The 23,551-nt window shown below is 36.4% G+C and overlaps 1 protein-coding gene across 5 annotated transcripts in view; it reads right to left on the bottom strand.

The window, feature by feature from the left end:
• Positions 1–615: 615 nt before the first annotated feature.
• FAM133B (family with sequence similarity 133 member B) overlaps positions 616–23,551 on the bottom strand; it is a 29,740-nt gene continuing 6,804 nt past the window's right edge. For 2 of the 5 annotated variants that reach the window (XM_063813797.1, XM_054687088.2), the window contains exons 3-12: positions 21,529–21,626; positions 19,038–19,116; positions 18,040–18,114; positions 17,871–17,903; positions 17,376–17,438; positions 16,824–16,916; positions 15,492–15,542; positions 9,835–9,927; positions 6,023–6,070; positions 811–2,387 (exon numbers count right to left, since the gene is read on the bottom strand). In XM_063813797.1, the coding sequence (XP_063669867.1) occupies positions 2,301–2,387; positions 6,023–6,070; positions 9,835–9,927; positions 15,492–15,542; positions 16,824–16,916; positions 17,376–17,438; positions 17,871–17,903; positions 18,040–18,114; positions 19,038–19,116; positions 21,529–21,620 (714 nt within the window). In that variant the 5' untranslated portion in view covers positions 21,621–21,626 and the 3' untranslated portion in view covers positions 811–2,300. 5 annotated transcript variants of the gene reach the window in all.

The following is a 23,551-nucleotide window of genomic DNA, read 5'->3' on the forward strand; positions in this document are numbered from 1 at the left end:
AATCCTAGTACTTTGGGAGGCAAAGGTGGGTGGATCACTTGAGCCCAGGAGTTTGGGATCAGCCTGGGCAACATGGTGAAATCCCACCTCTACAAAAAATAAAAAAAATCAGCCAGGCATGGTGGTGTGCGCCTGAAGTCCCAGCTACTCGGGAGATTGAGGTGGGAGGATCACTTGAGCCTGGGAGGTCGAGGCTACAGTGAGCTGAAATCACACCACTGCACTCCAGCCCAGGAAACAGAGTGAGACTCTGTCGCCAAAAATAAAAAAACTAAAAAATTATTCTGTCAAATTTTCTTTTCTTTCCATACTTTGTTAGGAGGCTGTTAAGGCTACCAACAGAGGACTAGAAAAAAGTGTTGCCCAGACAGTTAACACATTCTGGAAAGAATATAGTTTTTCACCAAATCACCTTCTTCCCCGTCTAATAAAATGAACAGTTGCTTCTAGTGGAATACAATCTTTATATACCTATTGGACTAGTCTGTAAACCTGCACTTCCGTGTCGTAACAAAAGTGATGACCATGTAATCTGATCAACTTATCTTCTGGCATTTTCATGAACAACAATTCTAGGAAACTTCCTTTTGGATGCAAAATGTCCCTTAAATTTTCTGTGTATTCAAAAGCATACAGATATCTTTTATTAGGAAATAGCATGCAGCTTTGAGTATAAGAAACCAAGATATGTGTTTTTTTAATAGCTAAAAATTTAGGGATATGTCTTATCTATTTCCAGCTTAACATCTAGGAGTGTTTATCTTTGTAAGTTTACTTGCAGTCCAAAGGGAGCTGATAAGAACACAGCTATTTTTAAGTAAAATAGCTATTTATTCAGCCTGTTGTCATGCCAACATGTTCTGTGCATATACCACTATAATTAGCACACCCTTTGTAACAGGCAAAATTGTACATCAAGTTGTATGTCATGTTACCTGATTATATAAAAATGTAAAATGAAAATGAATTATCAATTCCTTTTAACATTCCTAGTAAACAATTCAGCAGCAGACATGAGGCACAAAATCTTAGTAAAATATGACACAGGGAGAGCAATAATGTAACTCTTATTTAAACTTAACTTGTCATAATTTGTTATTAATATACAAAGACAACAAACTTTTAAAACATTACATTTACTAAGATTCTGGCAATAAGACACAGCATACCAGGCTTGCCACTCAACTTGTTATTGTAAGTCTCAGCTTCAATATGAAGCCGTTTTTTTTTTAAAATCAAAACCCTGCTTTTTACATGCTAAATATCTTGGCAAGTAGGCCATTAAACATAGTAATGAACTTAAGACAGCAAGAGTGAGGAGTTAACAAAAGCTAAACATTGCAGCCTAAACAAAATTCATACAAAAAAATAAACTATCACTAGTTACATAAAATTTTCCTGACTGGTTAAAACTTAGTATAAAACATGCATTTTAGAATCTTTAGCTATCAAGTTCAAAAAGTACCAATGTCTATTTAAAATAATTCCTCTCCCAAGCCAAAGTGTAGTCAAAATTAATTCAAATGACATAACACATTCTAATGCTAAAAAATATTCATTATTACTAAAGTGGAGGTAAATCCCAGAGCTTTTGGGGCTTTCTCATGCTGCAAAATGGCTGTTTCTCTGGTTCACTCAAAGCAGCATATGACAGCATCCAAAGATGACACTAAGCTCAGTAAAGGGCAAGACTGCTGGTAGCCAGCTCTGACCTCCCCGTGAAGCATGGCTACTGTGTCCATAATACAGGATGTGTGAGGATCAAAGGCACACTATTCTGCTAGCTAAAGAGATAGCAAACCACCCCCCAACCCTAAAAGCTCCTTCCCCAGGTAAATGAAAGTATACGAGGGGAAAAAATTAAAATACACTTATCTACAGAGTAAGGGTTTTGAAATATTAATGTAATCCCTCCTTCAAAAATTCTAACTAGAGTCATCTGGTCATTTCTGATTACATCTTAAAGATGTATCCAGATTCAATTTCTGTTGGTTTATCCTTAGACGCTTCTAGTCAAAAGTATTAATTTTATTCCCAAATATCTTAACCACTAGTACGACTGCAGTGTATTATCTCCCAGAGTTATCAAGCACTGGAAGAGAAAAAAATAGATGTTCAAGCAGCAGGCAACATTTATGGCCCTTTCACACAGTGGCATCTGAGTGGCTACTGAATAGTCCAGGAATAATTCTAAAAACAAGAAAATTCATGCATTTTAGTAAATATGTTGTAGTTTTCACAGTTGAAATTTCCTCAGACATTGCACTTTCTTTATAAGGGAATCCTGATTTTTCTTAATGTTACGGTGAGTCAGGACTTGAACTAGCAGCCTTCTTTTTCTTCTTCTTACTGTGTTTCTTATGCTTCTTTTTCTTTTTTGTTTTTTCCTGTAAAGATAATTCCATGTTAGACATTACTATATAAAAATATGCAAATTAGAAGCATCTTTACCATGCTTCTAAGCTACCACATAATTCCAAACAATCCACACAACCAAGAAAACTACTCAAAACATTCCTCAAAAAGTCTCAACAACCAGTATCATATGAGGACTAAAACAGTTCTTGTCAATTTTCAAAAAGATAGGGAGAAACTCTTAAGTCATTAGCACATTAACATAACTTCTAACAAAATTTCCTGTAGGAAATAAATTCAATTGAATCACGCTACCAATCACTATATTTCATGCTATATAACTTCTAAAGGTAAAGTAATTGCAGTTACTGGAATGGAGTAACCAAAGAAAAACATAATTGTTTTTGTAAAGTAGTTTTCAGACAGAACAGAGATTAAATTTGCCAGTTTTAAGTAAATAGGTACACAGGTATTGTGTACTGCTCAGACTGGCAGCACTACTTGAAGTTGTTGTCATTAATTATTAAACTATTAAATTAAAATCAACTAATTAGTACAAAGTATCAATGTATAGTTAAAAAGTCTACTTTGTTAAGCAAAACAGATGTCTGATTTTTAGAAGAAAATGCCACTAATGCCCGGTAAAAGTAGTTAAACTGTGAGTGGATTGAAGGGAGCTGGAGTTTTGCTGAAGTCTGACTCTCCTATTTCTGTTATAGAAGGCAGAACTTTTAGAAACACAGATACTTGGAAAGTTGGTACCAAATGAGAGACTGCTGCTAGTGTACTGATATTCAAGAGAAGAAAATGAAAAGCAAAAAAGGAGAAGAGACCTATAAGGATGGTAACAGCAGAGCTTCCTATCCATTTCCTATCTATCAGCACTATCTACTCTCCCCTCTCTCAAAGGCCTCTACCACTCTGTGGCACTAAGCTAATTTTCATCATTCTTTTCTCACTACATGTTTGAAGTACATAGGGAACATTATAGAGTCCAAAAATCTTGTAATTTGGGCTTTTAAAACTAAGTTTTGGGTATAGGTTGCTTTTTCATAAAAGGATAGCTAAGCACTCTCTTCTAAAAATCATTTTCTTCTTAGCTTCCATGACACCTCTCTGCTGGTTTTCTTCTATCACAAAGACCTCTTCATTTCCTTTGCTGGCTCTTCTTCCTCTGGCTGGCTTTTATGGGGCTTCCTTCCATTGTTTACCACATACTCTCCCAGTCACATGCTTTACATTCCACTTAAAACCAATGATGCCCAAATCTTTATATGCAGTCCTACTCTTTGACCTCAGGACGATAAGTGCCTCATTAACAGCTCTACCTGGGATGTTTCGTAGGCATATCTGAAATTAGCACAACAAAATGCTTCATTTTTCTCTCCAAATCCTCAGCCATCTTAGTAACTGGCACTACTTATCTGTCATTTTGCTTAGGTCAAAGAATCTAAGCTATCTCTGATTCTGCTCTTTAACTCCAATGTCCACATTCAAAATACCAAGCAAGTCTTACCATCTAAGTTCAAAATGTATCTCAAATCCATCCTTGCCAGTCCAACTCCATTACTATCACTGCTGTACAAACATCATTCCTCACTTGTGCCCACTTATCTCCTGTACCAAAGCATTTACAAAATGTAAAATATTTAGGTCACCTCTTTGTTTAAAACCCTCAGAACAGCTTCTTGTAACATTCTGATGAAAACACACTTTGCTGTGTAATGTAAGTAAGCCTCTGCTTACTTCCTACCCTCATTGTATGGCCTCTTTCCCCACCAGGCATTAAGCCACTTACCTTCTCTTAGTCCCTCAAATATATCAAGCTTATTCTCACTATAGGTCTCTAAGAGCTCTTCCCTCTGCCTAGGATATTCTTTCCTTTGATATTCACATGGTTGGCTCTTTCTTGTAAATCAGATTTCAGCTTAATTTCACTTCCTCAGCGAGGATTTCATGAGCCCGTCCCCACAGTATCTCTCTCACGTATCATATTCTTCTATCTCATACTCTTTTGTACTCTTAAGACTTAGAAAAGTGCCTGCATAGAGATGCTTCATACATACACACTAGCTGAAAGCATGAAACAGTGAAAGTATGCAAATACTTATTTGGTTATGTCTTAATTAATTAATCCGAACCACAGACCAAAGCTATCTTCACCCAAACTATTTTCACATTCAGAACAAACAAACAAAAACTTATTTGTCATCGTAGGCTTGGAGCACATAAAATGTTATTTCTGAATCATTACTAGGGGAGCCTTCCTATCAGAGAAGGTACCTCGTTTTAAGAGTCAGGAAAATTCTGGGAAGGGGTTACTCAAACCTACAAATGATGATGTTTTCATTTTTCTTTCACCTTTCCCTAAGAAAATGCCTTCAAAGGTCACAGCTCACATTTATACTGAGGGCCCCTAAATTACTTTGCTGATATTGTTGGCATTACTCTTTGAAAATAATCTCTGTTCACCATTTTCTCTTGGTTGATCTGTTTCTTGTTTGGATACTACTTCTATTTTCCTTAATTCGCCTCTTCTTTCTCTTTTCTTCTCAATTTGCATTAATAGCAGAGTTTGGCTTTAAAAGCTATCAAAATAATCTTTATTAATGAGTCATTTATGTTGTCATATTATTATTTTTTCATTGCAGCTAGTGCTTAGAGAGGGTTTTTCTGTTATTACCAGATTTGGCTGATTTGGAAGTAACTATTATCAAAGATAACGGAAATCACCATACTTTGGTCTCTCGTATTTCATATTGTAGCTTAAAGGAAGTCAAACAGAAATTTGAGCTTATATTTCTTTTTTTTTTCTTTTTTTAAGACGGAGTCTTGCTCTGTTGCTGAGGCTGGAGTGCAGTGGGGCGATCTCAGCTCACTGCAACCTCTGCCGCCCGGGTTCAAGCAATTCTCCTGCCTCAGCCTCCCGAGTAGCTGGATTGCAGGCGCCCGCCACCACGCCCGGCTAATTTTTGTTTTTTTTTTTTTTTTAGTAGAGACGGGGTTTCACCATATTGGACAGGCTGGTCTTGAACTCCTGACCTTGCAATCCACTCGTCTCGGCCTCCCAAAGTGCTGGGATTACAGGCGTGAGCCACTGTGCCCCACCTGAGCTTATATATATATATGTTTTTTGAGATGGAGTCGCACTCTGTCACCCAGGCTGGAGTGCAGTGGTGTGATCTCAGCTCACTGCAAGCTCTGCCTCCCGGGTTCACGCCATTCTCCTGCCTCAGCCTCCCGAGTAGCTGGGACTACAGGTGCCCGCCACCATGCCCGGCTAATTTTTTGTATTTTTAGTAGAGACGGGGTTTCACCGTGTTAGCCAGGATGGTCTCGATCTCCTGACCTCATGATCCACCTGCCTCAGCCTCTCAAAGTGCTGGGATTACAGGCATGAGACACAGCGCCCAGCCCTGAGCTTATATTTCTAACAGTAAAATACTGAAATGGAAACAGGACATGCTTGCTACCAGGGTATTTTTTATTTTTCCTGAACCATTTTGACTTTCTCCTACCCATGAAGTGAAGCTGCTGAACACACCACACCTTTCCCAACAAATACTTATTTGGTCCCAGTAAATCCAATCAAGCTTTACCATGACTCATTTTATATTAAACCAAAACACCTATTCTATTGTCTGTAAAAACGTTAAGAGATACTTGCTGTTGCTTTTTCTCGTTCTTCACTGCTTTTCTTCTTTTTTGCTCGCACCTAGAAAGTTTAAATTTTTGTGGAGAACAGAAGACAAACATGTAATTTGTACTCAAGGCATTTTTCTTTCATTCTCTATCTTGCATCTTCAAAATTTAAATGTAAAAAACATTTTGACAATCACAGGACATTTAAAATAACTCCTGTTATATCTCAATGAGGTTTCAATAAAAAACATAAAGGAAGGACAATTAAGACGTAAAATCTCTAGACAGCTTCTCTTATATTCCCTTTCAGCACCTAAAAAAATGTGGTAGAGTGGAAAAAAACATCAGCTTTAGGCCGAGTGTGGTGGCTCTTGCCTGTAATCTCAGCATTTTGGGAGGCCAAGGCAGGAGGCTTGCTTGAGCCCAGGAGTTCAAGGCCAGCCTGAGCAACATAGTGAGAGCCCCCACATCTCTACCAAGAAAAAAAAAAAAGAAAAAGAAAAAATAGCTGGGCACAGTGGCATGTGCCTGTAGTCCCAGCTAACTGGAAGGTTGAGATGGGAGGATCACTTGAGCCCAGGAGGTTGAGGCTGCAGTGAGCCCTGTTTGCACCACTGCACTCCAGCCTGGGTGACAGACTGAGACCTTGTCTCAAAACAGGCAAACAAAACATCAGCTCTGAAATGAGATAGATTCCAAGGTCTGAATCCTATCTTACTCTCAACATCTGTAAAATGGAGATAATATCCACCCTCAAGGGGAAGTGCCTAAAATACAGCAGGTATTTCTCTCACTCTATGGTGCTCAACAAAAGGTAGCTCTATATTCAGCGTAGTTAGTATAAAGCCAATAGGTTAAAATTCTAAGTTAAGAATTATCATCCCATTTATATTTTATTTCAATCTTTTTGAGTGTGGTACACTGGATTTAAATTAAACTGAGGCTGGGAGCAGCGGTTTGTGCCTGTGATCCCAGCGCTTTGATAGGCCAAGATGGGAGAATTGCTTGAGGCCAGGAGTTCAAGACCAGCCTGGGTAACCTAGTTAAGACTTCACCTCTACAAAAAAATTTTTGTTAAAAATTAGTGGGGTGTGGTGGCATGTGACTGTAGTCCTAGCTACTTGGAAGGGTGAGGTGGAAAATCACTTGAGCCCAGGAGTTCCAGGCTGCAGTGATCTATGACTGCACCGTTGCCCTCCAGCCTGGGCGATAGAGCGAGAACCTGCCTCTAAAAAAATAAGAATAAATAAGCTGAAAGTTGCCAAAGCTTTCATAAACTTTCATATTACATGTTAAGTCCAAATGTGAGATATTTCATATTAAACTTGCTACTATGTAGCAGACAAACATAATACAACACTAATACATTACATACAAAACAATATTTATAAATTTGCCTAATGTTGAATTGCGTGGTTTTGCTGCTAAGTGACTACGACATTAAATACATGACAAATATGTAAAAATGCAATTAACAATAAAAGGAAGCATAAGGACTAAAAAAAATACAACACATTAAGCACTAGAGATCACAAGCTCACAACAGAGATCACTAACTCACTAGCTCTCTTTACCGAGCACCTAGGAAACAATATTTTTATTGTTATTCTTGTTATTACAATGACTAAGTGTGACAGCAGATGTACTACATCTATATTTAGACAGGCAGAGATGAGGGATGCTGTCACGCCATGTCCTTAACAGCCCTGTACATCCTCCACGACTTTTGAATAGCCTGCTAAACATTCATGTGATGAATCCGTTTACAATACAGAAACTAAATTTTTTTTTTTTTTTTTTTTTTTGACAAAGTCTCGCTCTGTTGCCCAGGATGGAGTGCAGTGGTGTGATCTCGGCTCACTGCAGCCTCCGCCTTTCTGGTTCAAGTGATTCTCCTGCCTCAGCCTCCTGAGTAGCTGGGATTGCGGGTCTGTGCCACCATGTCTGGCTAATTTTTGTATTTTTAGTAGAGACAGGGTTTTGCCATGCTGGCCAGGCTGGTCTTTAACTCCTGACCTCAGGTGATCCATCTGCCTTGGCCTCCCAAAGTGCTGGGATACAGGCGTGAGCCACCACACCTGGCCCAGAAATTAAATTTTAAAAAATAATTTTTTTTAATTTTTTTAAAGAGATAGGGTTTTGCTATGTTGCCCAAGCTGGTCGTAACTCCTGGTCTGAACTGATTCTCCTGCCATAGCCTCCCAAATTGCTGAGATTACAGGTGCCACAAGAGGCTGAGCCACTGCACCAAGCCTCTTGTGCAGGATTTTAAGATATACTGTAATGCCACTGTATGGTTTTTGAAGGGCGTATGTAATATACACCTGCTACAGCCTGCATTTTGTTTTTTCTTAAGATTCTATGTCTTCTGGCGTTATAGCATTGACTGATTGATTGAGATGGAGTTTCACTCTTGTTGCCCAGGCTGGAGTGTGATGGCACAATCTTGGCTCACTGCAACCTCTGCCTCCCGGGTTCAAGTGATTCTCCTGCCTCAGCCTCCCGAGTAGCTGGGATTACAGGCACCTGCCACCATGCCTGGCTAATTTTTTTTTTTTTTTTTTTTTAGCAGAGATGGAGTTTCACCATGTTGGCCAGGCTGGTCTGGAACTCCTGATCTCAGGTGATCCACCCGCCTCAGCCTCCCAAAGTGCTGGGATTATAAGCACGAGCCACTGCGCCTGGCCTGGTGTTAATCACATTCAGGCATTTACACTGAAATACAATTTCATAAAATTGCACATTATCATTATTATTTTTTTAGAGATGGGGTCTTGCTATGTCACCTGGGCTAGAGTGCAGTGGCTATTCACAGGTGGGATCAGAGTGCACTGCAGCCTCAAACTCCAGGGCTCAAGCAACCTTCTTGCCTCAGCATTAGCTTTCATTTCAGGAGCAATTACAAGACATTGCTATAAAATGGGGGCAATAGGTCTTAAAGGACCGAGTGCCACTGTTGCAGACCAAGAACGATGAAATCAGAAAGGAGAGAGGCACAAACAAACAAAAATGCAAGACTCAGGGAACAGGGAGATGAGGAATATAGTAGACAGAGATAGAGCTGTACAGGACTGATACAGGAGGAGGCTAATACGGAAACGATTAAAGAATCATGAAAACCAGCTCTTGTTGCAATCTGCTACCACCCCTTGTAAGCAAGGGTAAGATCCTCAACTCTTTTAGATTACACTATTGGGGGTTAAGTATGTCGATCGCTAAAGAAAGCTACAGTTTTAAAAATAAATGATTCTAGGGCAAACTTGGCTTAGATTTTACTGTAACACCAAGAATTATGCAAACTTTAGCCACCATTTACTCTGTCTCAGGTATGATGCAATGCCTTTCGTAATTTATCATCTCATTTAGTTCTCACAACGAAGTAATATGATATGTTTCCTGCCAACATTTCTTCTCCACTTCATCACCTTTCTACTCCCCGAAAAGTAGCTCAAAACACAGCTAAATGTCAACTAAACTGAGATAGTATATGCAATGTTCTATTTTAACAATGTAAGAGAATGTTGGGTTTCAACATGCTGTATGTTACACAGCTTCTTTCATGTAATAAGAATGGTAGCACAATAAAAAGAAAATATTAGAAGACTAAAAATATCTCAGATTAGAAAGGTATGTGGAAATACAGTTAATTATAAAAAATAATAGATAATTATCTTCTGGAAAAAAGCAAAACTCATTCTGAAATAACTTTCATTTTGTTTTTTCATACTAGAAAGGTGAATAAATTAAATATGAAGTATTTCTCTTTCTAAGTCATATTTATTAAATCAATAACTAAGCATTTTAAAATAGAGAAAATGGATTTGATCATATACTTACCTCCTCAATATACTCTGATTCTGACAAGGACTCAGATGATAAAGGTTTATCTTCAGAATACATCTTTCTCTTTTTGCTGAGTCCTTTAATATCCTATGAAAAATAAATACATTTATCTTGACTCAGAAAGACATACTTTGTCACACACATTTTATGTTTCTAAGTTCTATTTAATTCTTCTAATTATTATAATTACCCATTTTTATTTTAGAATGTCTAAAAAGTGTAACATTTACCAGGATTTAAGTCTTTAATTCCACTAAAGCAATATTAAATATATTGAAAAGAAATAACTACATATCCATTTAGATGTAATATCCACCTTATTTTCTTAAATTATACAGAATAGACTTTATACAGTCATATGAAACATGCAGATAATGTAAGATTTGGTTCCTTTGTATTCTAATTCTTTTGTTTCTACCCAGGATTGGATTAGACAGGCCTAGTACTGCAGAAAAGAAAATAAATGGGTGATTATTTGCAGTGATCTAAAAGAATCTCTATGTAGTAATTCCTTTAGCGCAAAGTGTTAAATGTAAATATGTGTTTAAAAAAATCTTAACCTCTAAGTATTTTTAATGTTGAAAAAGTGAGTAACTCTGGAGAAGGAGAGGGGACTGAGATTGGGAGTAGTACTTAGGGGCTTAAATATATATTTGAAGAAATAAAAACAAATTATGACAACACCCAAAGCAAGTGTAACAAAATGTTAAGATTTATTCGAGCTGCATAGTGGATATGCTGGTTATCATTTTATTATTTTTCATGGAACTGTTCTGTATATCTGAAATAGTTCATAACAAAAACAAAACTACCCAATGGAAAAAATGTTCACCACCTAATCTTACATAAAAAATTCAGAATGTACAACTTTTTATATAGCGTGAGTCTAATTTTGAAGACAAACAAAAATGCAGAAAATAAACTAACAGTGATGATCTCTCTATGGGCTAGATTATAGCAGACTTCCTTTTGTTTCTGCAAACAGCATTGTTATTTTGGCTGAAATGTTAAATGTTAACTGTAAGAAAATGGACTCAAATCCCACTATCAGAAATTAAATACCATTAAGATTTTTGGAAACATCTTTCTACGTGTATGTTTACAATATTACATAAATACCTGCTGTCTGGAACCTGCTCTTCTCACCCAATAGTATCTTTCCATGCCAACTACATCATTTATGGCTGCATTTAACATTCACTAAAATGCCAGAATTTACTTAACCCATCTCCTTCTGGAGGACAGAAATATGGGTTCTTTGCTATTAAAAACAAAGTTGAAATAGAATGAAGTGTATGTGAGTGCAAACTCTTTAATAACGATGACTAAATCAAAGACCAACGTAGTCTTCACACAAATGATAATGTTTTTCTCCCACCATGTCCAAAACTGTCTGTCATCCATTTATGAATCACACTTTACCAAGAAGCCTCCCTCTCAGGCTCTTTATCAATCGTATCAGAGAATACAGTTTGTGTTTTCTTTTAGAATTGCCTAAACGTATATTTGCCAATTTGTCTGTGTATGTGTGGTATTCTTTTTTCCTTATTAAAGATCATTAATTTTTTGTGTTATACATTCTTAGAAGTTTTTCTTAGTCTGTTCATTGTATTTAAACTTTGTTCACAGTTTAATTTTTGTAATCAGTTTTTGCCATTCAGAATTTGAAATATATGGTCAAAAGTGTGAGTTTTGGGGCATAAGCCTTCCCCACCCCAGTATTGTAATAGTCACCCTTTCTCTAGTTGCATTTTCATACATTTAAATCTCTGAGCTGTCTGGGATGTATTTGGCTTTATGTAGTGGCCAGCTTTATATTTTCCAAATGATTAGTCATTTTGTTCCAAGAAATGCCATCTTTATCATATTATTACATTCCACAGATTCTCGAATTTTCACCTGGACTCTACACTGTTCCACTGTTTTGTCTATTCCTGTACTAGTACTGCACTGTTAATTAAAACATTCTTATAATGTTTTAATATCCAGTATGGCAAGTTATACCCAGGAACATGTTATGACTCTCCATTTATTCAATCTTCATATATGTCTCTGAATAGATTTGTATAGTTTTCTTCAAATAAGTACTGTTTACTTCTTTAAAATTTTCTTGCAGATTTTTTGGTTACTACTATAAAGGGGATATTTTCTACCACTGTATTTTCTAATTGAGTATTTTATTATCAGCACTTTCAGAATAATTTTAAATAATAAAGGGGCTAAAAACAATGATTATGTGACTTAAAATTAAAGCCTTTATATAATTATAATAGACACAAAAGCAAAGTAAAGAGACGCCATGGACCAGAAAATTTTGTTTCTTTCCAACAGAAAAATGGGCAAAGACTATGAAAAGCAATGCAAAGAAAATGAAATATGAATGGCTAATAAGCAGGTTAAGAAGCTCAACCATTTGTATACATTAAATTTGCAATAATGACATCTCCCTGGGTTGACAAGTATGTGAAACAAGGGTATTTTTATACACTAGCAAGAATGCAAAATAACAAGCACTTGGGCAAGCAAAATGTTCATAAGTTGAATGTGTATGCACATCCTAGAACTTAGAAATTACAGTCCAAAGTATCCTTTAGAAAATTAACAGTAAACTGGCTGGGCGCGGTGGCTCACGCCTGTAATCCCAGCACTTTGGGAGGCTGAGTTGGGCGGATCACGCGGTCAAGAGTTCCAGAACAGCCTGACCAACATGGTGAAACCCTGTCTCTACTGAAAATACAAAAAAGTAGCTGGGCGTGGTGGCGCATGCCTGTAATCCCAGCTATTCAGGAGGCTGAGGCAGGAGAATTGCTTGAACCTGGGAAGTGGAGGTTGCAGTGAGCCAAGATTGCACCACTGCACTCCAGCCTGGGCAACAGAGCGAAACTCCATCTCGGAAAACAAAAAAACAAAAAAACAAAAAACAGTAACTGTGGAAAAGAAGAAATGGGTAAGAAATATCCACAGCAGCACTATTTGTATTACTGAAAAATTAAAACAATCTAGATGTTCATAAAAAGGAGAATGGAGAAATAATTGTGGTGGATTAATTAGTAGAATACCATAAGCAAAAGAAACAAACTTGAAAGTATCAGTAAGGATAGATGTCAAGAGTAATGCTGAATGAAAAGAAACAAGTTTCAGAAGGAAACACAATGATACCATTTTGATAATACACAATATTCTTCCCATTCCAGTAGGTATAACTAATTAAAAAAAAAGAAACTCAATATTCTGTTATTTATGAACACATACTAATATAATAAAAGTATATAAATGTGGATAGGAAAGACATACACTAGTTTCAGGATCAGCTATCTCAAAGGAAGAAATGATAGTTTGGGGACTTTTTTTTTTTTTTTTTTTTAGAGATAGGGGTCTTACTCTGTCATCCAAGCTGGAGTGCACTGGCGTGATCATAACTCACTGTAACCTCCAATTTCTGGGCTTAAGTGATCCTCCCACTTCAGTCTCGGGATAAACTAGGACTACCACACCTGGCTAATTTGTTTTCTTTGTGTAGAGATGGCCTCTCACTATGTTGCCCAGGCTGGTCTCGAACTCCTGGCCTTAAGTGATCCTCCTGCCTCAGCCTCCGAAAGTGTTTGGATTATAAGCATAAGCCATTGTGCCCAGTCTTTCTTCCTCTTCTTCTTTTTTTTAATACATAAAACAAGACTTAAAGCCAATGTAAATCATTTATTAATTCTAGCTGGTAAATATATTAATATTTGTTGATTATATGTGTGTATATTACTCTGTATCTAATATTTTAAGTACTTAAAAATTGCAGTTCAGTTTTAATATTTCATGTTTCTATGTTACCAGATTTAATTTCACACATACTTTTTTTTTTTTAAATATGAGGGTAACCACTTATTTTATAATTGTTCTGAAAATCAGGAATTAATGCTGAATTATATCACATCCTTCTGGACAACTACTGAAATAATCATATGGTTTCTTTCCTTGATCAGTTAATATGGCAAATTATATTAAATTATCCTTGAATTATTGGAATTGGTCATTACAGTTTCTTTTTTAAGTGTCTTTTTAAATTAAATTTTATTTTTTTTTAATTTAGATGCAGGGTCTCACTCTCTCTCCCAGGATAAAGTGTAGTGGCATGACCTTGTGGGCTCAGTCTCCCAAGTAGCTAGGACTACAGGCATATGCCATCACGCCTGGTTAGTTTTTAAAATTAATTAAAAAACATTTAAAATTAATTTTTATTTGCAAATTGTTATGTAAACCACTCCTAGGCATATACCCAAGAGAAATGAAAACATGCATCCATACAAAAACTTGTGTTTATAAATGTCCATAGCATCATTACAATAGCCAAATGGTAGAAACAAAACCAAATGTCCATCAACAAATGAATGGATAGCGAAATCAGCCACACACACACACACACGGAATATTACTTAGCCATACAAAAAACCAAAGTACTGATACATGCTACAACTTGGATGAAATTTGAAAATACTATGCCAGCTGAAAGATACAAAAGGTCGCATATATGACTGCTTTTATATGATAAATCCAGAATAGGCAAATCCATAGTCAGAATACCCATTAGAGGTTACCAGAGAATGAGGGAGTGGTGGTGATTATTTAATAGATATGGAGTGTTTTTATGGGCTGATGAAAGTTTTGAAACGAGAGTGAGATGGTGGTTGCACGACACTGTAAATATATTAATACTGAATTTTAGCTTTAAAATATGGTATATACCATTGTGTACCATGGTATATTAAATGAAACTGAAACTGAATTTCAGTTTCATTTTCTATCATTAAAAAAATATGTAAATTCTGAGTAAAAACTAGTGACACTGGTCTGTAGTTTTATTACTGCCCTCTTTAGGTTTTTCTTTATTTTTAATAACCAGAATAACAATTTTAAATGTAAACCAGAAATTAAGGTAGGCATAAATTCTGCTTTAACTATATAGGTAAGTTATAAATGAAGGTAAAACATTTATTTACAATAGTAAGAAGATTTTTCAATATTTATCTATGGTATATTCAATTTGAAAGAGAAATTAATGTTCTTTAATTGGAAGGGACTTCTTCAAAATGATTTAAGAAATCAAAGGAAATAGGCTGGGCACGGAGAGGCCGAGGAAGGCGCATCACCTGAGGTCAGGGTTTTGAAAGCAGCCTGGCCAACATGGCGAAACCGTCTCTACTAAAAATACAAAAATCAGCTTGGCGTGGTGACACACACCTGTAGTCCCAGCTACAGGGAGGCTGAGGCAGGAAAATCGCTTGAACCCAGGAGATAGAGGTTGCAGTGAGCTGAGATGGCACCACTGTACTCCAGCCTGGGTGACAAAGCGAGACTCCAACTCAAAAGAAAAAGAAAAAAAGAAATCAAAGGAAATGTTTAATCTGCTAATCTGCATTATTTTGTATTTTTAATCGGAGATAATCCATTAACCTATATAAATTCAAACTCTTGGCCTAGAATACTCTTTTGATCCTTTATCTTCAATAATGAATCCAAATTAAAAATTGCTTTAAATTGAAACAAAATATTACAAAAACAAAATAAATACATCTCTTAAAAAGAGGTACACATTATTGTTATTTAAGTCAATTAAGTATTATATGACAGACTATCTTAAGGCAATGTAAAAGTATAGTTACCTTTTCTTTCTCAGTTCCATCTTTTGACTTCTTTTTCTTTTTTAAACTATCCTAAACAAAGAAATATATGTATCAATTTTAAATGCCAAGGACACAGCATTACAGAACAAGGACAAAAACACCCAAAAAGTGATTTGCTCTATGACTGAAAAAGGGCTACTCCAATCCCAGTATATTATTCCGAAAATTTAAGAGAAATATAAGTTATGTATACATTTGCTTGTAAGCAAACAGGCTTCTTTATCTGGCTGTATACCAAATTTACTCTTAAAATGATAAGTACTGTCTGTAATACCCACACAGCTTATTTTAAAATAGGACTTCATGCCATTGCCTGTGTTTGCTTATGGTGGTCACATGTACTGGAGTTGTATTCTAATTTGAGGAGGCAACAATTTCTGCTTTTGAATCCTTTGAGTTCTAGCTATTAATCTTCCTAAGCCTAGTTTCCTTATCCACTTTATCCATAAAGCGGATTACCAAATTCCTTCCTGAAGTTGTTGAGATTCAATGAGTTAATAAATTAAGTGCTTAGAATTGTGCCTAACAGATAGTAGGCACTCAATAAATGTTAGCTATCATTATCATGAGACTAGCTCTTCTGCTTTAAAAGACAAAGAGAAAACCAACATTTACTGAGTACTTTCTAGATGCTAGGTATTTTGCCAGAAGATCTCTCACGGGGGCAGGCAGCTATCTGTCATAAATGCAGACAGCTGCTTTGGTTTCCTGAGACTCTAGTACAGTGTTTGTCAAATTGTGGTCCATAAACACCCCAGTATCAGAATCACACAGGGCATCTGTTAAAGACGTAGGTTTCCAAGCCTAATCAGATACTAAAACAGACTCTGGAGGTAGGGCTCAGGAATCAACACTTTTTTCCGAGAACTTCTTAACTTTTTTCTGACCAGTAATGTTTGAAAGCCAACTGTGTGTCTGACAATCCTGGTTAGTACAGAACAAATTTAGGTACGGTATAGTAGAAAGGACATTGGACCAGATTTTAGAAGATAAAGACTCAACTTTTAATTCTAATTCCAGCTGTATCATTTTAAGCCAATGCTTTTTATCTGAACTCTAACTTCTTTATGAAAACAGGGACAATAATGTCAGTTGCCATGGAAATGTGGAGACATGGAGATATATATATATGAAAGCACTTGAATTATTAAATGTCACATGCAAGATATTATCAAGTATATCAATTAAGTGGCATAGAACATCAAAGTACAAATATCAGACTATCTTATTTTTAAATTGAGAGCAACTTTAGGCAGAAAAACTTAATTAAATGTCTTTGTATCCAATATATTAATAATTTAAATAATTTACCTTACTGTCTGATTCAGTTTCTGACATGGAGCTTTCAGAAGATTTATGTGAACGGTTCTTCTTTTTCTTTCTCCGTTTTCCTTGTTTCTTATCCTACATAAAATATTTTTAGAAACATTTGCTTTCTGTCTCAAAAATCTAATTTACACATTTATTAATATAAAACTTTTATCAGTGAACAAAATTTCACAAAAGGATCAGCTTCTATATTTTTTTCTTAATACTTAATACATCACTTTCCTGTTATAAAGATCAAGTGATTTGAATCACATGTAATGCCTAGCATCTAGTCAAATAGCATTTGATTTTTCAAATTTTTTCTTCTACTGATATTTTTAGGTCAACAAAACAAATTTTAAAATCTAAAAAATATATTATATACCAATATTTAAGTTCCTAGTTACCACTCACTCATGTTAGTCCTCTAAGTTATGGATAATTAATCAAAACCTGGAAGTCAACATTTCTAACAGATATTTCACAATGGGTTTCCACTTGACATTAAAGAAATTAAGAGATATTATTTCATGAACCATTATAAGCAAACCTTACCTCATCTTCAGAATCAGAAGAACTGCTGGAAGAATCAGAGCTTGATGAAGAAGAAGATGAATACTTGACCAAGCACAAAACAATTAAAGCTTGTGAGATGCAAGAATGTTTTTCTTTTACAAAGTCTCTCAAATACTTAGTGAAATCAATCTAGTGTCTGAGAAACAGATGCCATATTCATAAGTCATAAATATGAAAATATAAAATGTCACACTTGTTCCCTGTACAAAAGCTCAACAAGTTAACATATGTGGCCATGGTCACCAATCTTTCTCTTTAAATAGCAACAGAAAATGTACTACGTTATAAGGTGGTTGGCACCGTTTTTTATGTCAGTGATAGAACAAAATCACTCTTCACAATCAAAGAACCTCTAAGTTCCTTGACTCATCTGGAGTTTAAGCTACCTTTAGCATACAGGTTAAACAAATTATTCTTACTTTTTTTGTTGGCTCTTAATTGTAACGTTTAGAAAAATGGAAAATTTTTGCTCACCCTACCAGATTTCTTCTTTTCTTTTTTCTTTCTCTAAATGGAAACAAAAGTACAAGTCTAAATAAGCTGATGTGAGTTTGCAAATGCATCTATTAACAGTAGTATACAGCATTATTATGAAAATCCAACTATGAGATTAAGAATAGCAATAAACTAAAAGTGGTATTACCTGTCTTTTTTTGGATGAGCTCTCACTTCCACTTAACAATTTCTCCCTGTGTTTTTCCAGTTCTTTCTTCCAGTTCTGCAAAAAGGTTATGAACACCATCAGAGGCTATCTAACCTTTCCAATACACCTAATATACAGAGACAGCCACTGCTTCCTTCCCTCCATCCTCTTAATACCTCTCACCCATTTCAGCTTCTAATTACAGTCAAAAGAAACACAGGTGCCAATCCTTGACCCTATCACCAAAGGACCCTCTACTAGCTCTTTTCAAAGAGCATATTAAGGGATAGGGGTTCTGTATTATTGAGCAGCAGGCATTATTACTGAAGCTGAGGTCTCTTTTCAACAAAGATGGCTAGATTCTCTGTCTAGGCTGTAAAAGTTGAATTAATCATTACTGTGATTGATATGTTATATACATGTTTGTAATCAAAACAAGCAAACAGGCTGGGTATAATGGCTCACACCTGTAATCACAGTACTTTGGGAGGCTAAGGTGGGAAGATCGCTTGAGCTCAGAAGTTGGAGACCAGCCTGGGCAACATAGTGAGAACCTGTCTCTACTAAAGATAAAAAAAAAATTAGCTGGGCATAGTGGCCTGCAACTGTGGTCCCAGCTACTCAGGAGGCTGAAGTAGGAGGACTGCTCAACCCTAACTTGGAATCCAAGTTATCTAAGTCTTAGATGACTTACATTACAAGATGATTATTCTCCATTTTTTAAAGCATGCACGTAAATACAAACTTGTATTCACCATAACAATAACACTTCTAAAATACAGAACCTCTTTAACTGAGAGAGCTATGCCCAAATACTTAAGGTATTTTCTTTTTTTTAATGGAGACAAGGGCGGCGGGGGGGGGCCTTACTTTGTTGCCCAGGCTGGTCTTGAACTCCTGGCCTCCCGTTTCGGCCTCCCAAAGTGCTGGAATTATAGGTATGAGCCACCATAACTGGCCAAATTAGTCTATTTTTTTAACAGGTACTTTTTACAAACCTCATTCATTTTTTCTTCAAATTCAGCCAAAGCCTTGGAGCCTTTCTTTTTCTTTTCTAGTTGCTCTTTTACTTCTTCCCTTAAAAAATAGAATGTACAAACAAAATTTCAAGCAATTCAAATTAGATAAATGCTTACAAATAAGACAACAAAATTTCATAAACTCTTCTAAATATTCTAATAGACTTCTATTCAATGTTGGTAACATTTCAATTTCTTTGTTCACGTTTATAAAAATAAATTACCATAATAAAGCTAAATAAATAACACTAATCACTCCTTTTCTAAATATGGATTATAAGAGCTAATACGGCCGGGCGCGGTGGCTCACGCCTGTAATCCCAGCACTTTGGGAGGCCGAGGCGGGCGGATCACGAGGTCAGGAGATCGAGACCATCCTGGCTAACACGGTGAAACCCCGTCTCTACTAAAAATACAAAAAATTAGCCGGGCGTGGTAGCGGGCGCCTGTAGTCCCAGCTACTCGGGAGGCTGAGGCAGGAGAATGGCGTGAACCCGGGAGGCGGAGCTTGCAGTGAGCCGAGATCGCGCCACTGCACTCCAGCCTGGGCGACAGAGCGAGACTCCGTCAAAAAAAAAAAAAAACAGCTAATACACCAAACATCTAAGCACTTACAACAGGCACTATTTAAAATACATTTTCATTTAATCCTCACAACGACCCTGTGAGAAAAGGTATGGATCCCCATTTTATAGATAAAGAAACTGAAGCTTGGAGAAGGTAAGAAATCCACCTAAGGTCATAAACCTGGTAGTTTTCAGTGTTAGGATGCCCTGAAATCTATCTGACTGAACTACTACATTCTATATATGACCCATTTAATAAGGTACCTAACATGCTGTGCAGAGAAGAGTTAATACAGCTCGCCTGACTGCTTAATCTTGGAAAGACACACTTAAAAGACTGGCCCTAGGTGGGCATCTGGGAACTTGAATTCGGAGGATTCTTACTATTCTCTGATAAGAGCAGATCATTGTGCCTAAAACTGTTTGTACAAACAATGTAGTTCAAGCTAAATACCTGTTTTCCTTCTGGGAAGCTGGAATTTTTTTTTAAAAGAGACAAGGCCTTGCTCTGTCACCCAAGCTAGAATGTAGTGGCATGATCATAGTTCACTGTAATCTTCAACTCCTGGCCTCAAGCAATCCTCCTGCCTCAGTATCCCAAGTAGCTAAGACTACAGGCATGTACTACCACATCCAGCTAATTAAAAAAAAAAAAATACATATATATTTTTTGTAGAGACAGCATCTTGCTATGTTGCCCAGGCTGATCTCAAACTCCTGGCCTCAAGCAATCCTCCTGCCTCGGCCTCCCAAAGTGCTGAAACTGTAGGCATGAGCAACCATGCCCAGCCCTGGAATCTGGAATTTTGGTACATGACAGGCAGAGGCTGACCAGCCTCAATAAAAACCCTGGGCACTGAGTCTCTAATGAGCTTCAATTGGTTGCCAAAATCTCACATGTATTATCACAACTCCTTACTAAGGGCATTAAGTGCCTCTCATGTGATCCCACTAGGGGAGGACCCTTCAAAGCCTGCTCCAGGACTTACCCAAACTTTGCTCCCTGTGCCTTTTCCTTTTGCTGATTGTGCTTGGTAGCCTTTCACAGTAATAAATCTTACCATGAGTACGACTATCTGCTGAAACTCCAGTGAGTCCCTACGAGTTACTCAACCTGAGGGCTGTCTTGATGATTTCAGATACACATGTAATATATTTACTTGGACATTTCTCCTTGAAAGTTCATTCCCTCTCCCCATTAAAACATACTTTGTTTTGGGATAATGCATTTTCTGGTATGCTGCAATGGTTAACAATGGCATTCACACACACTGGTAAACAATCCTTACTTCTTATTTAACTCAAAGGAAGGATTCCCTATTATACATAAGCATACTTTTCAACCAGTTGCCCAGTTTTCAGGGGCACTTGGGATTCTGAAGTTAACAGCTCTGAAGCCTGTGTTGTATGTTGTCTCAGGAGTATGGTATTAATAACGAGGAAGACATACTAAAGAATAACATGGCCCATACTCTGATGCTTTATTTACAAAAATCAGTCAGTTTTTCTAATTCATTGAAAAGCTGGCAGATAAAACTAGAAACAAAGCTGAATATTATTCTTCCTGCTATCTGGTTACACATCAGTAAAGGACAAGACTACTTAAACTCACTAAATAGCTTTGACCACTGCAAGGTTAGGGTCTTTTATGGAATAGAGAAGAGACTGGTATGAAAAAGTTACCTGGCAGTGCTTTGGCTATTCTGGGTAGTGGGTTCTTAAATGTTTGCTTTATAATTGTACACGTGTTTCACACATTCAAAAGAAAGCACATATCAAATGTTACTTAAAAAAATTACTTATCTGGCAATTGCTTGGCAATCAATAAAATCAATTAAAGTCTTAAGAATAAACTTTAAAAAGTTGATAAAAGCTTATAAATAGGTAAAGTGTTTCACAAATACCAGGTAGGCCTTGGTCGATTCAGATAATCCTGTATTGTTGGCCCTGAAGACTGGATTGGACCCCTTGATCTCGCCATTGCTATTGGGTTCATATAGGCCTTGGGGAAAGAACAACAATTAATCCATTAAAGCAATCATTAAACATGCAAAACCTCACTTACTCATCAAGTAATCTTTACTATAAATGCATAATATATCCAGCTAAGTATATGCAATCTGACTAACCAACTCTTTATTCTAAAAAAATTAATTTAATCCTCTTTTAAGCCTTAAAAGTTTGGGAGAAAATTGTGTGTGTGTGTGTGTTTTACAAGAGATTTGATGAAATAATAGATACCTCTGACCTACTGATGGCTTTACAGCTCTTTCTCCTAAAGCCCAGTAACTCTGTGAGGGTGATACCAGTATGTTCACTAGAAAATTAAGAAACTCAATTCCAGGCTTGGTGCAGTGGCTCACGCCTGTAACCCCAGCACTTTGGGAGGTTGAGGCAGGTGGAACACCTGAAGTCAGGAATTCAAGACCAGCCTGGCCGACGTGGTGAAACCCTGCCTCTACTAAAAATACAAAAATTAGTCAGGTGTGGTGGCACACGCCTGTAATCCTAGCTACTCGGGAGGTTGAGACAGGAGAATCACTTGAACCCGGGAGGTGGAGGTTGCAGTGAGCTGAGATCGTGCCACTGCACTCCAGCCTGGGCGACAGAGCGACTCCCTCTCAAAATAAAATAAAATAAAATAAAATAAAATAAAATAAAATAAAATAAATTCATTTCTAAAGAAGTTAAATAAGATCTAACTCTAAATTCATTGTTTATTCAACTACATCTTGTCTCCCACGAAATACTATGTCATAGTGATGACAATTTTATTCATAAATAGTTAACATCAAAAATTACACGCAGGCAACAAAAAAATAAACAGAACATCAAAATGTAAAATGTTTGTGCATCAAAGGACACTGTTAAGAGTGAAAAGACAATTCACAGAATGAGAGAAAATATTTGTAAATCATAAATCTAGTAAGAGATTAATATCCAGAATGTAAAATGAGCTCCTACAACTTAACAACAACAAAAAAACTCCAAGTAATTAAAAAATGGGCAGAAGAATAGGTATTTCTCTAAAGAAGGTATATAGTAAATGGCCAATAAACACATAAAAAAATGTTCAACATCACTAGTCATTAGGGAAATGTAAATTGAAACAACAAAGAGATGCCATTCTATACCCATTAGGATGGCTATTATCCAACAGAAAATTGCAAGGGTTAGCAAGGATGCAGAGAAACTGGAACCCTTTCACATTGCTGGTGGGAATGTAAAATGGTGTGGCCACTGTGGAAAACAGTTTAGTGGTCCCTCAAAAAGTTAAACATAGAACTACCACATGATCCTATATCTAGGTATACACCCAAAAGAATTCAAAGAAGGGACTAAACAGATACTTGTACACAAATGTTCACAACTGCAGAATTCACAAAAGCTGAAATGCTGAAACAACGCAAATGTCCATCTATGGATAAATGGATAAACAAAACTGTGGTATATACATACAATGGAATATTATTCAGCCTTAAAAAAGAATGCAATTCTGATACATACTATATACAACCTGGATGAGCCTTGAAAATATGCTAAATGAAATAAAACAAGAAAAACACAAAAGAACAAATATATGATTCCATTTATATGAGATACCTAGAAAAGAAAGTAGAATGGAGGTTAACCAGGGTCTGGGGAGAAGAGGAATTTGGGAGTTTATTGTTTATTGATACAGAGGTTCTTGTTTGGGATGATGAAAATGGATAGTGATGATGGTTGCACAACACTATGAATGTACTTAATGTCACTAAACTATATACTTAGAAACAGTTAAAATGGTAAATTTTGTTATACATATTTTAGCTCAATTAAAACATCTGCAAAAATTTAAATCATGCTGTCTACTACACTTACTACAGCAGAAAAATATTTTAGAGATTTTTTTCAAAAGCATATTGAGGCAAAACAAAGCAAAAGGTT

The sequence above is a fragment of the Pan troglodytes genome, chromosome 6 (genome assembly GCF_028858775.2).
Source record: "Pan troglodytes isolate AG18354 chromosome 6, NHGRI_mPanTro3-v2.0_pri, whole genome shotgun sequence".
Lineage (NCBI taxonomy): Eukaryota > Metazoa > Chordata > Mammalia > Primates > Hominidae > Pan > Pan troglodytes.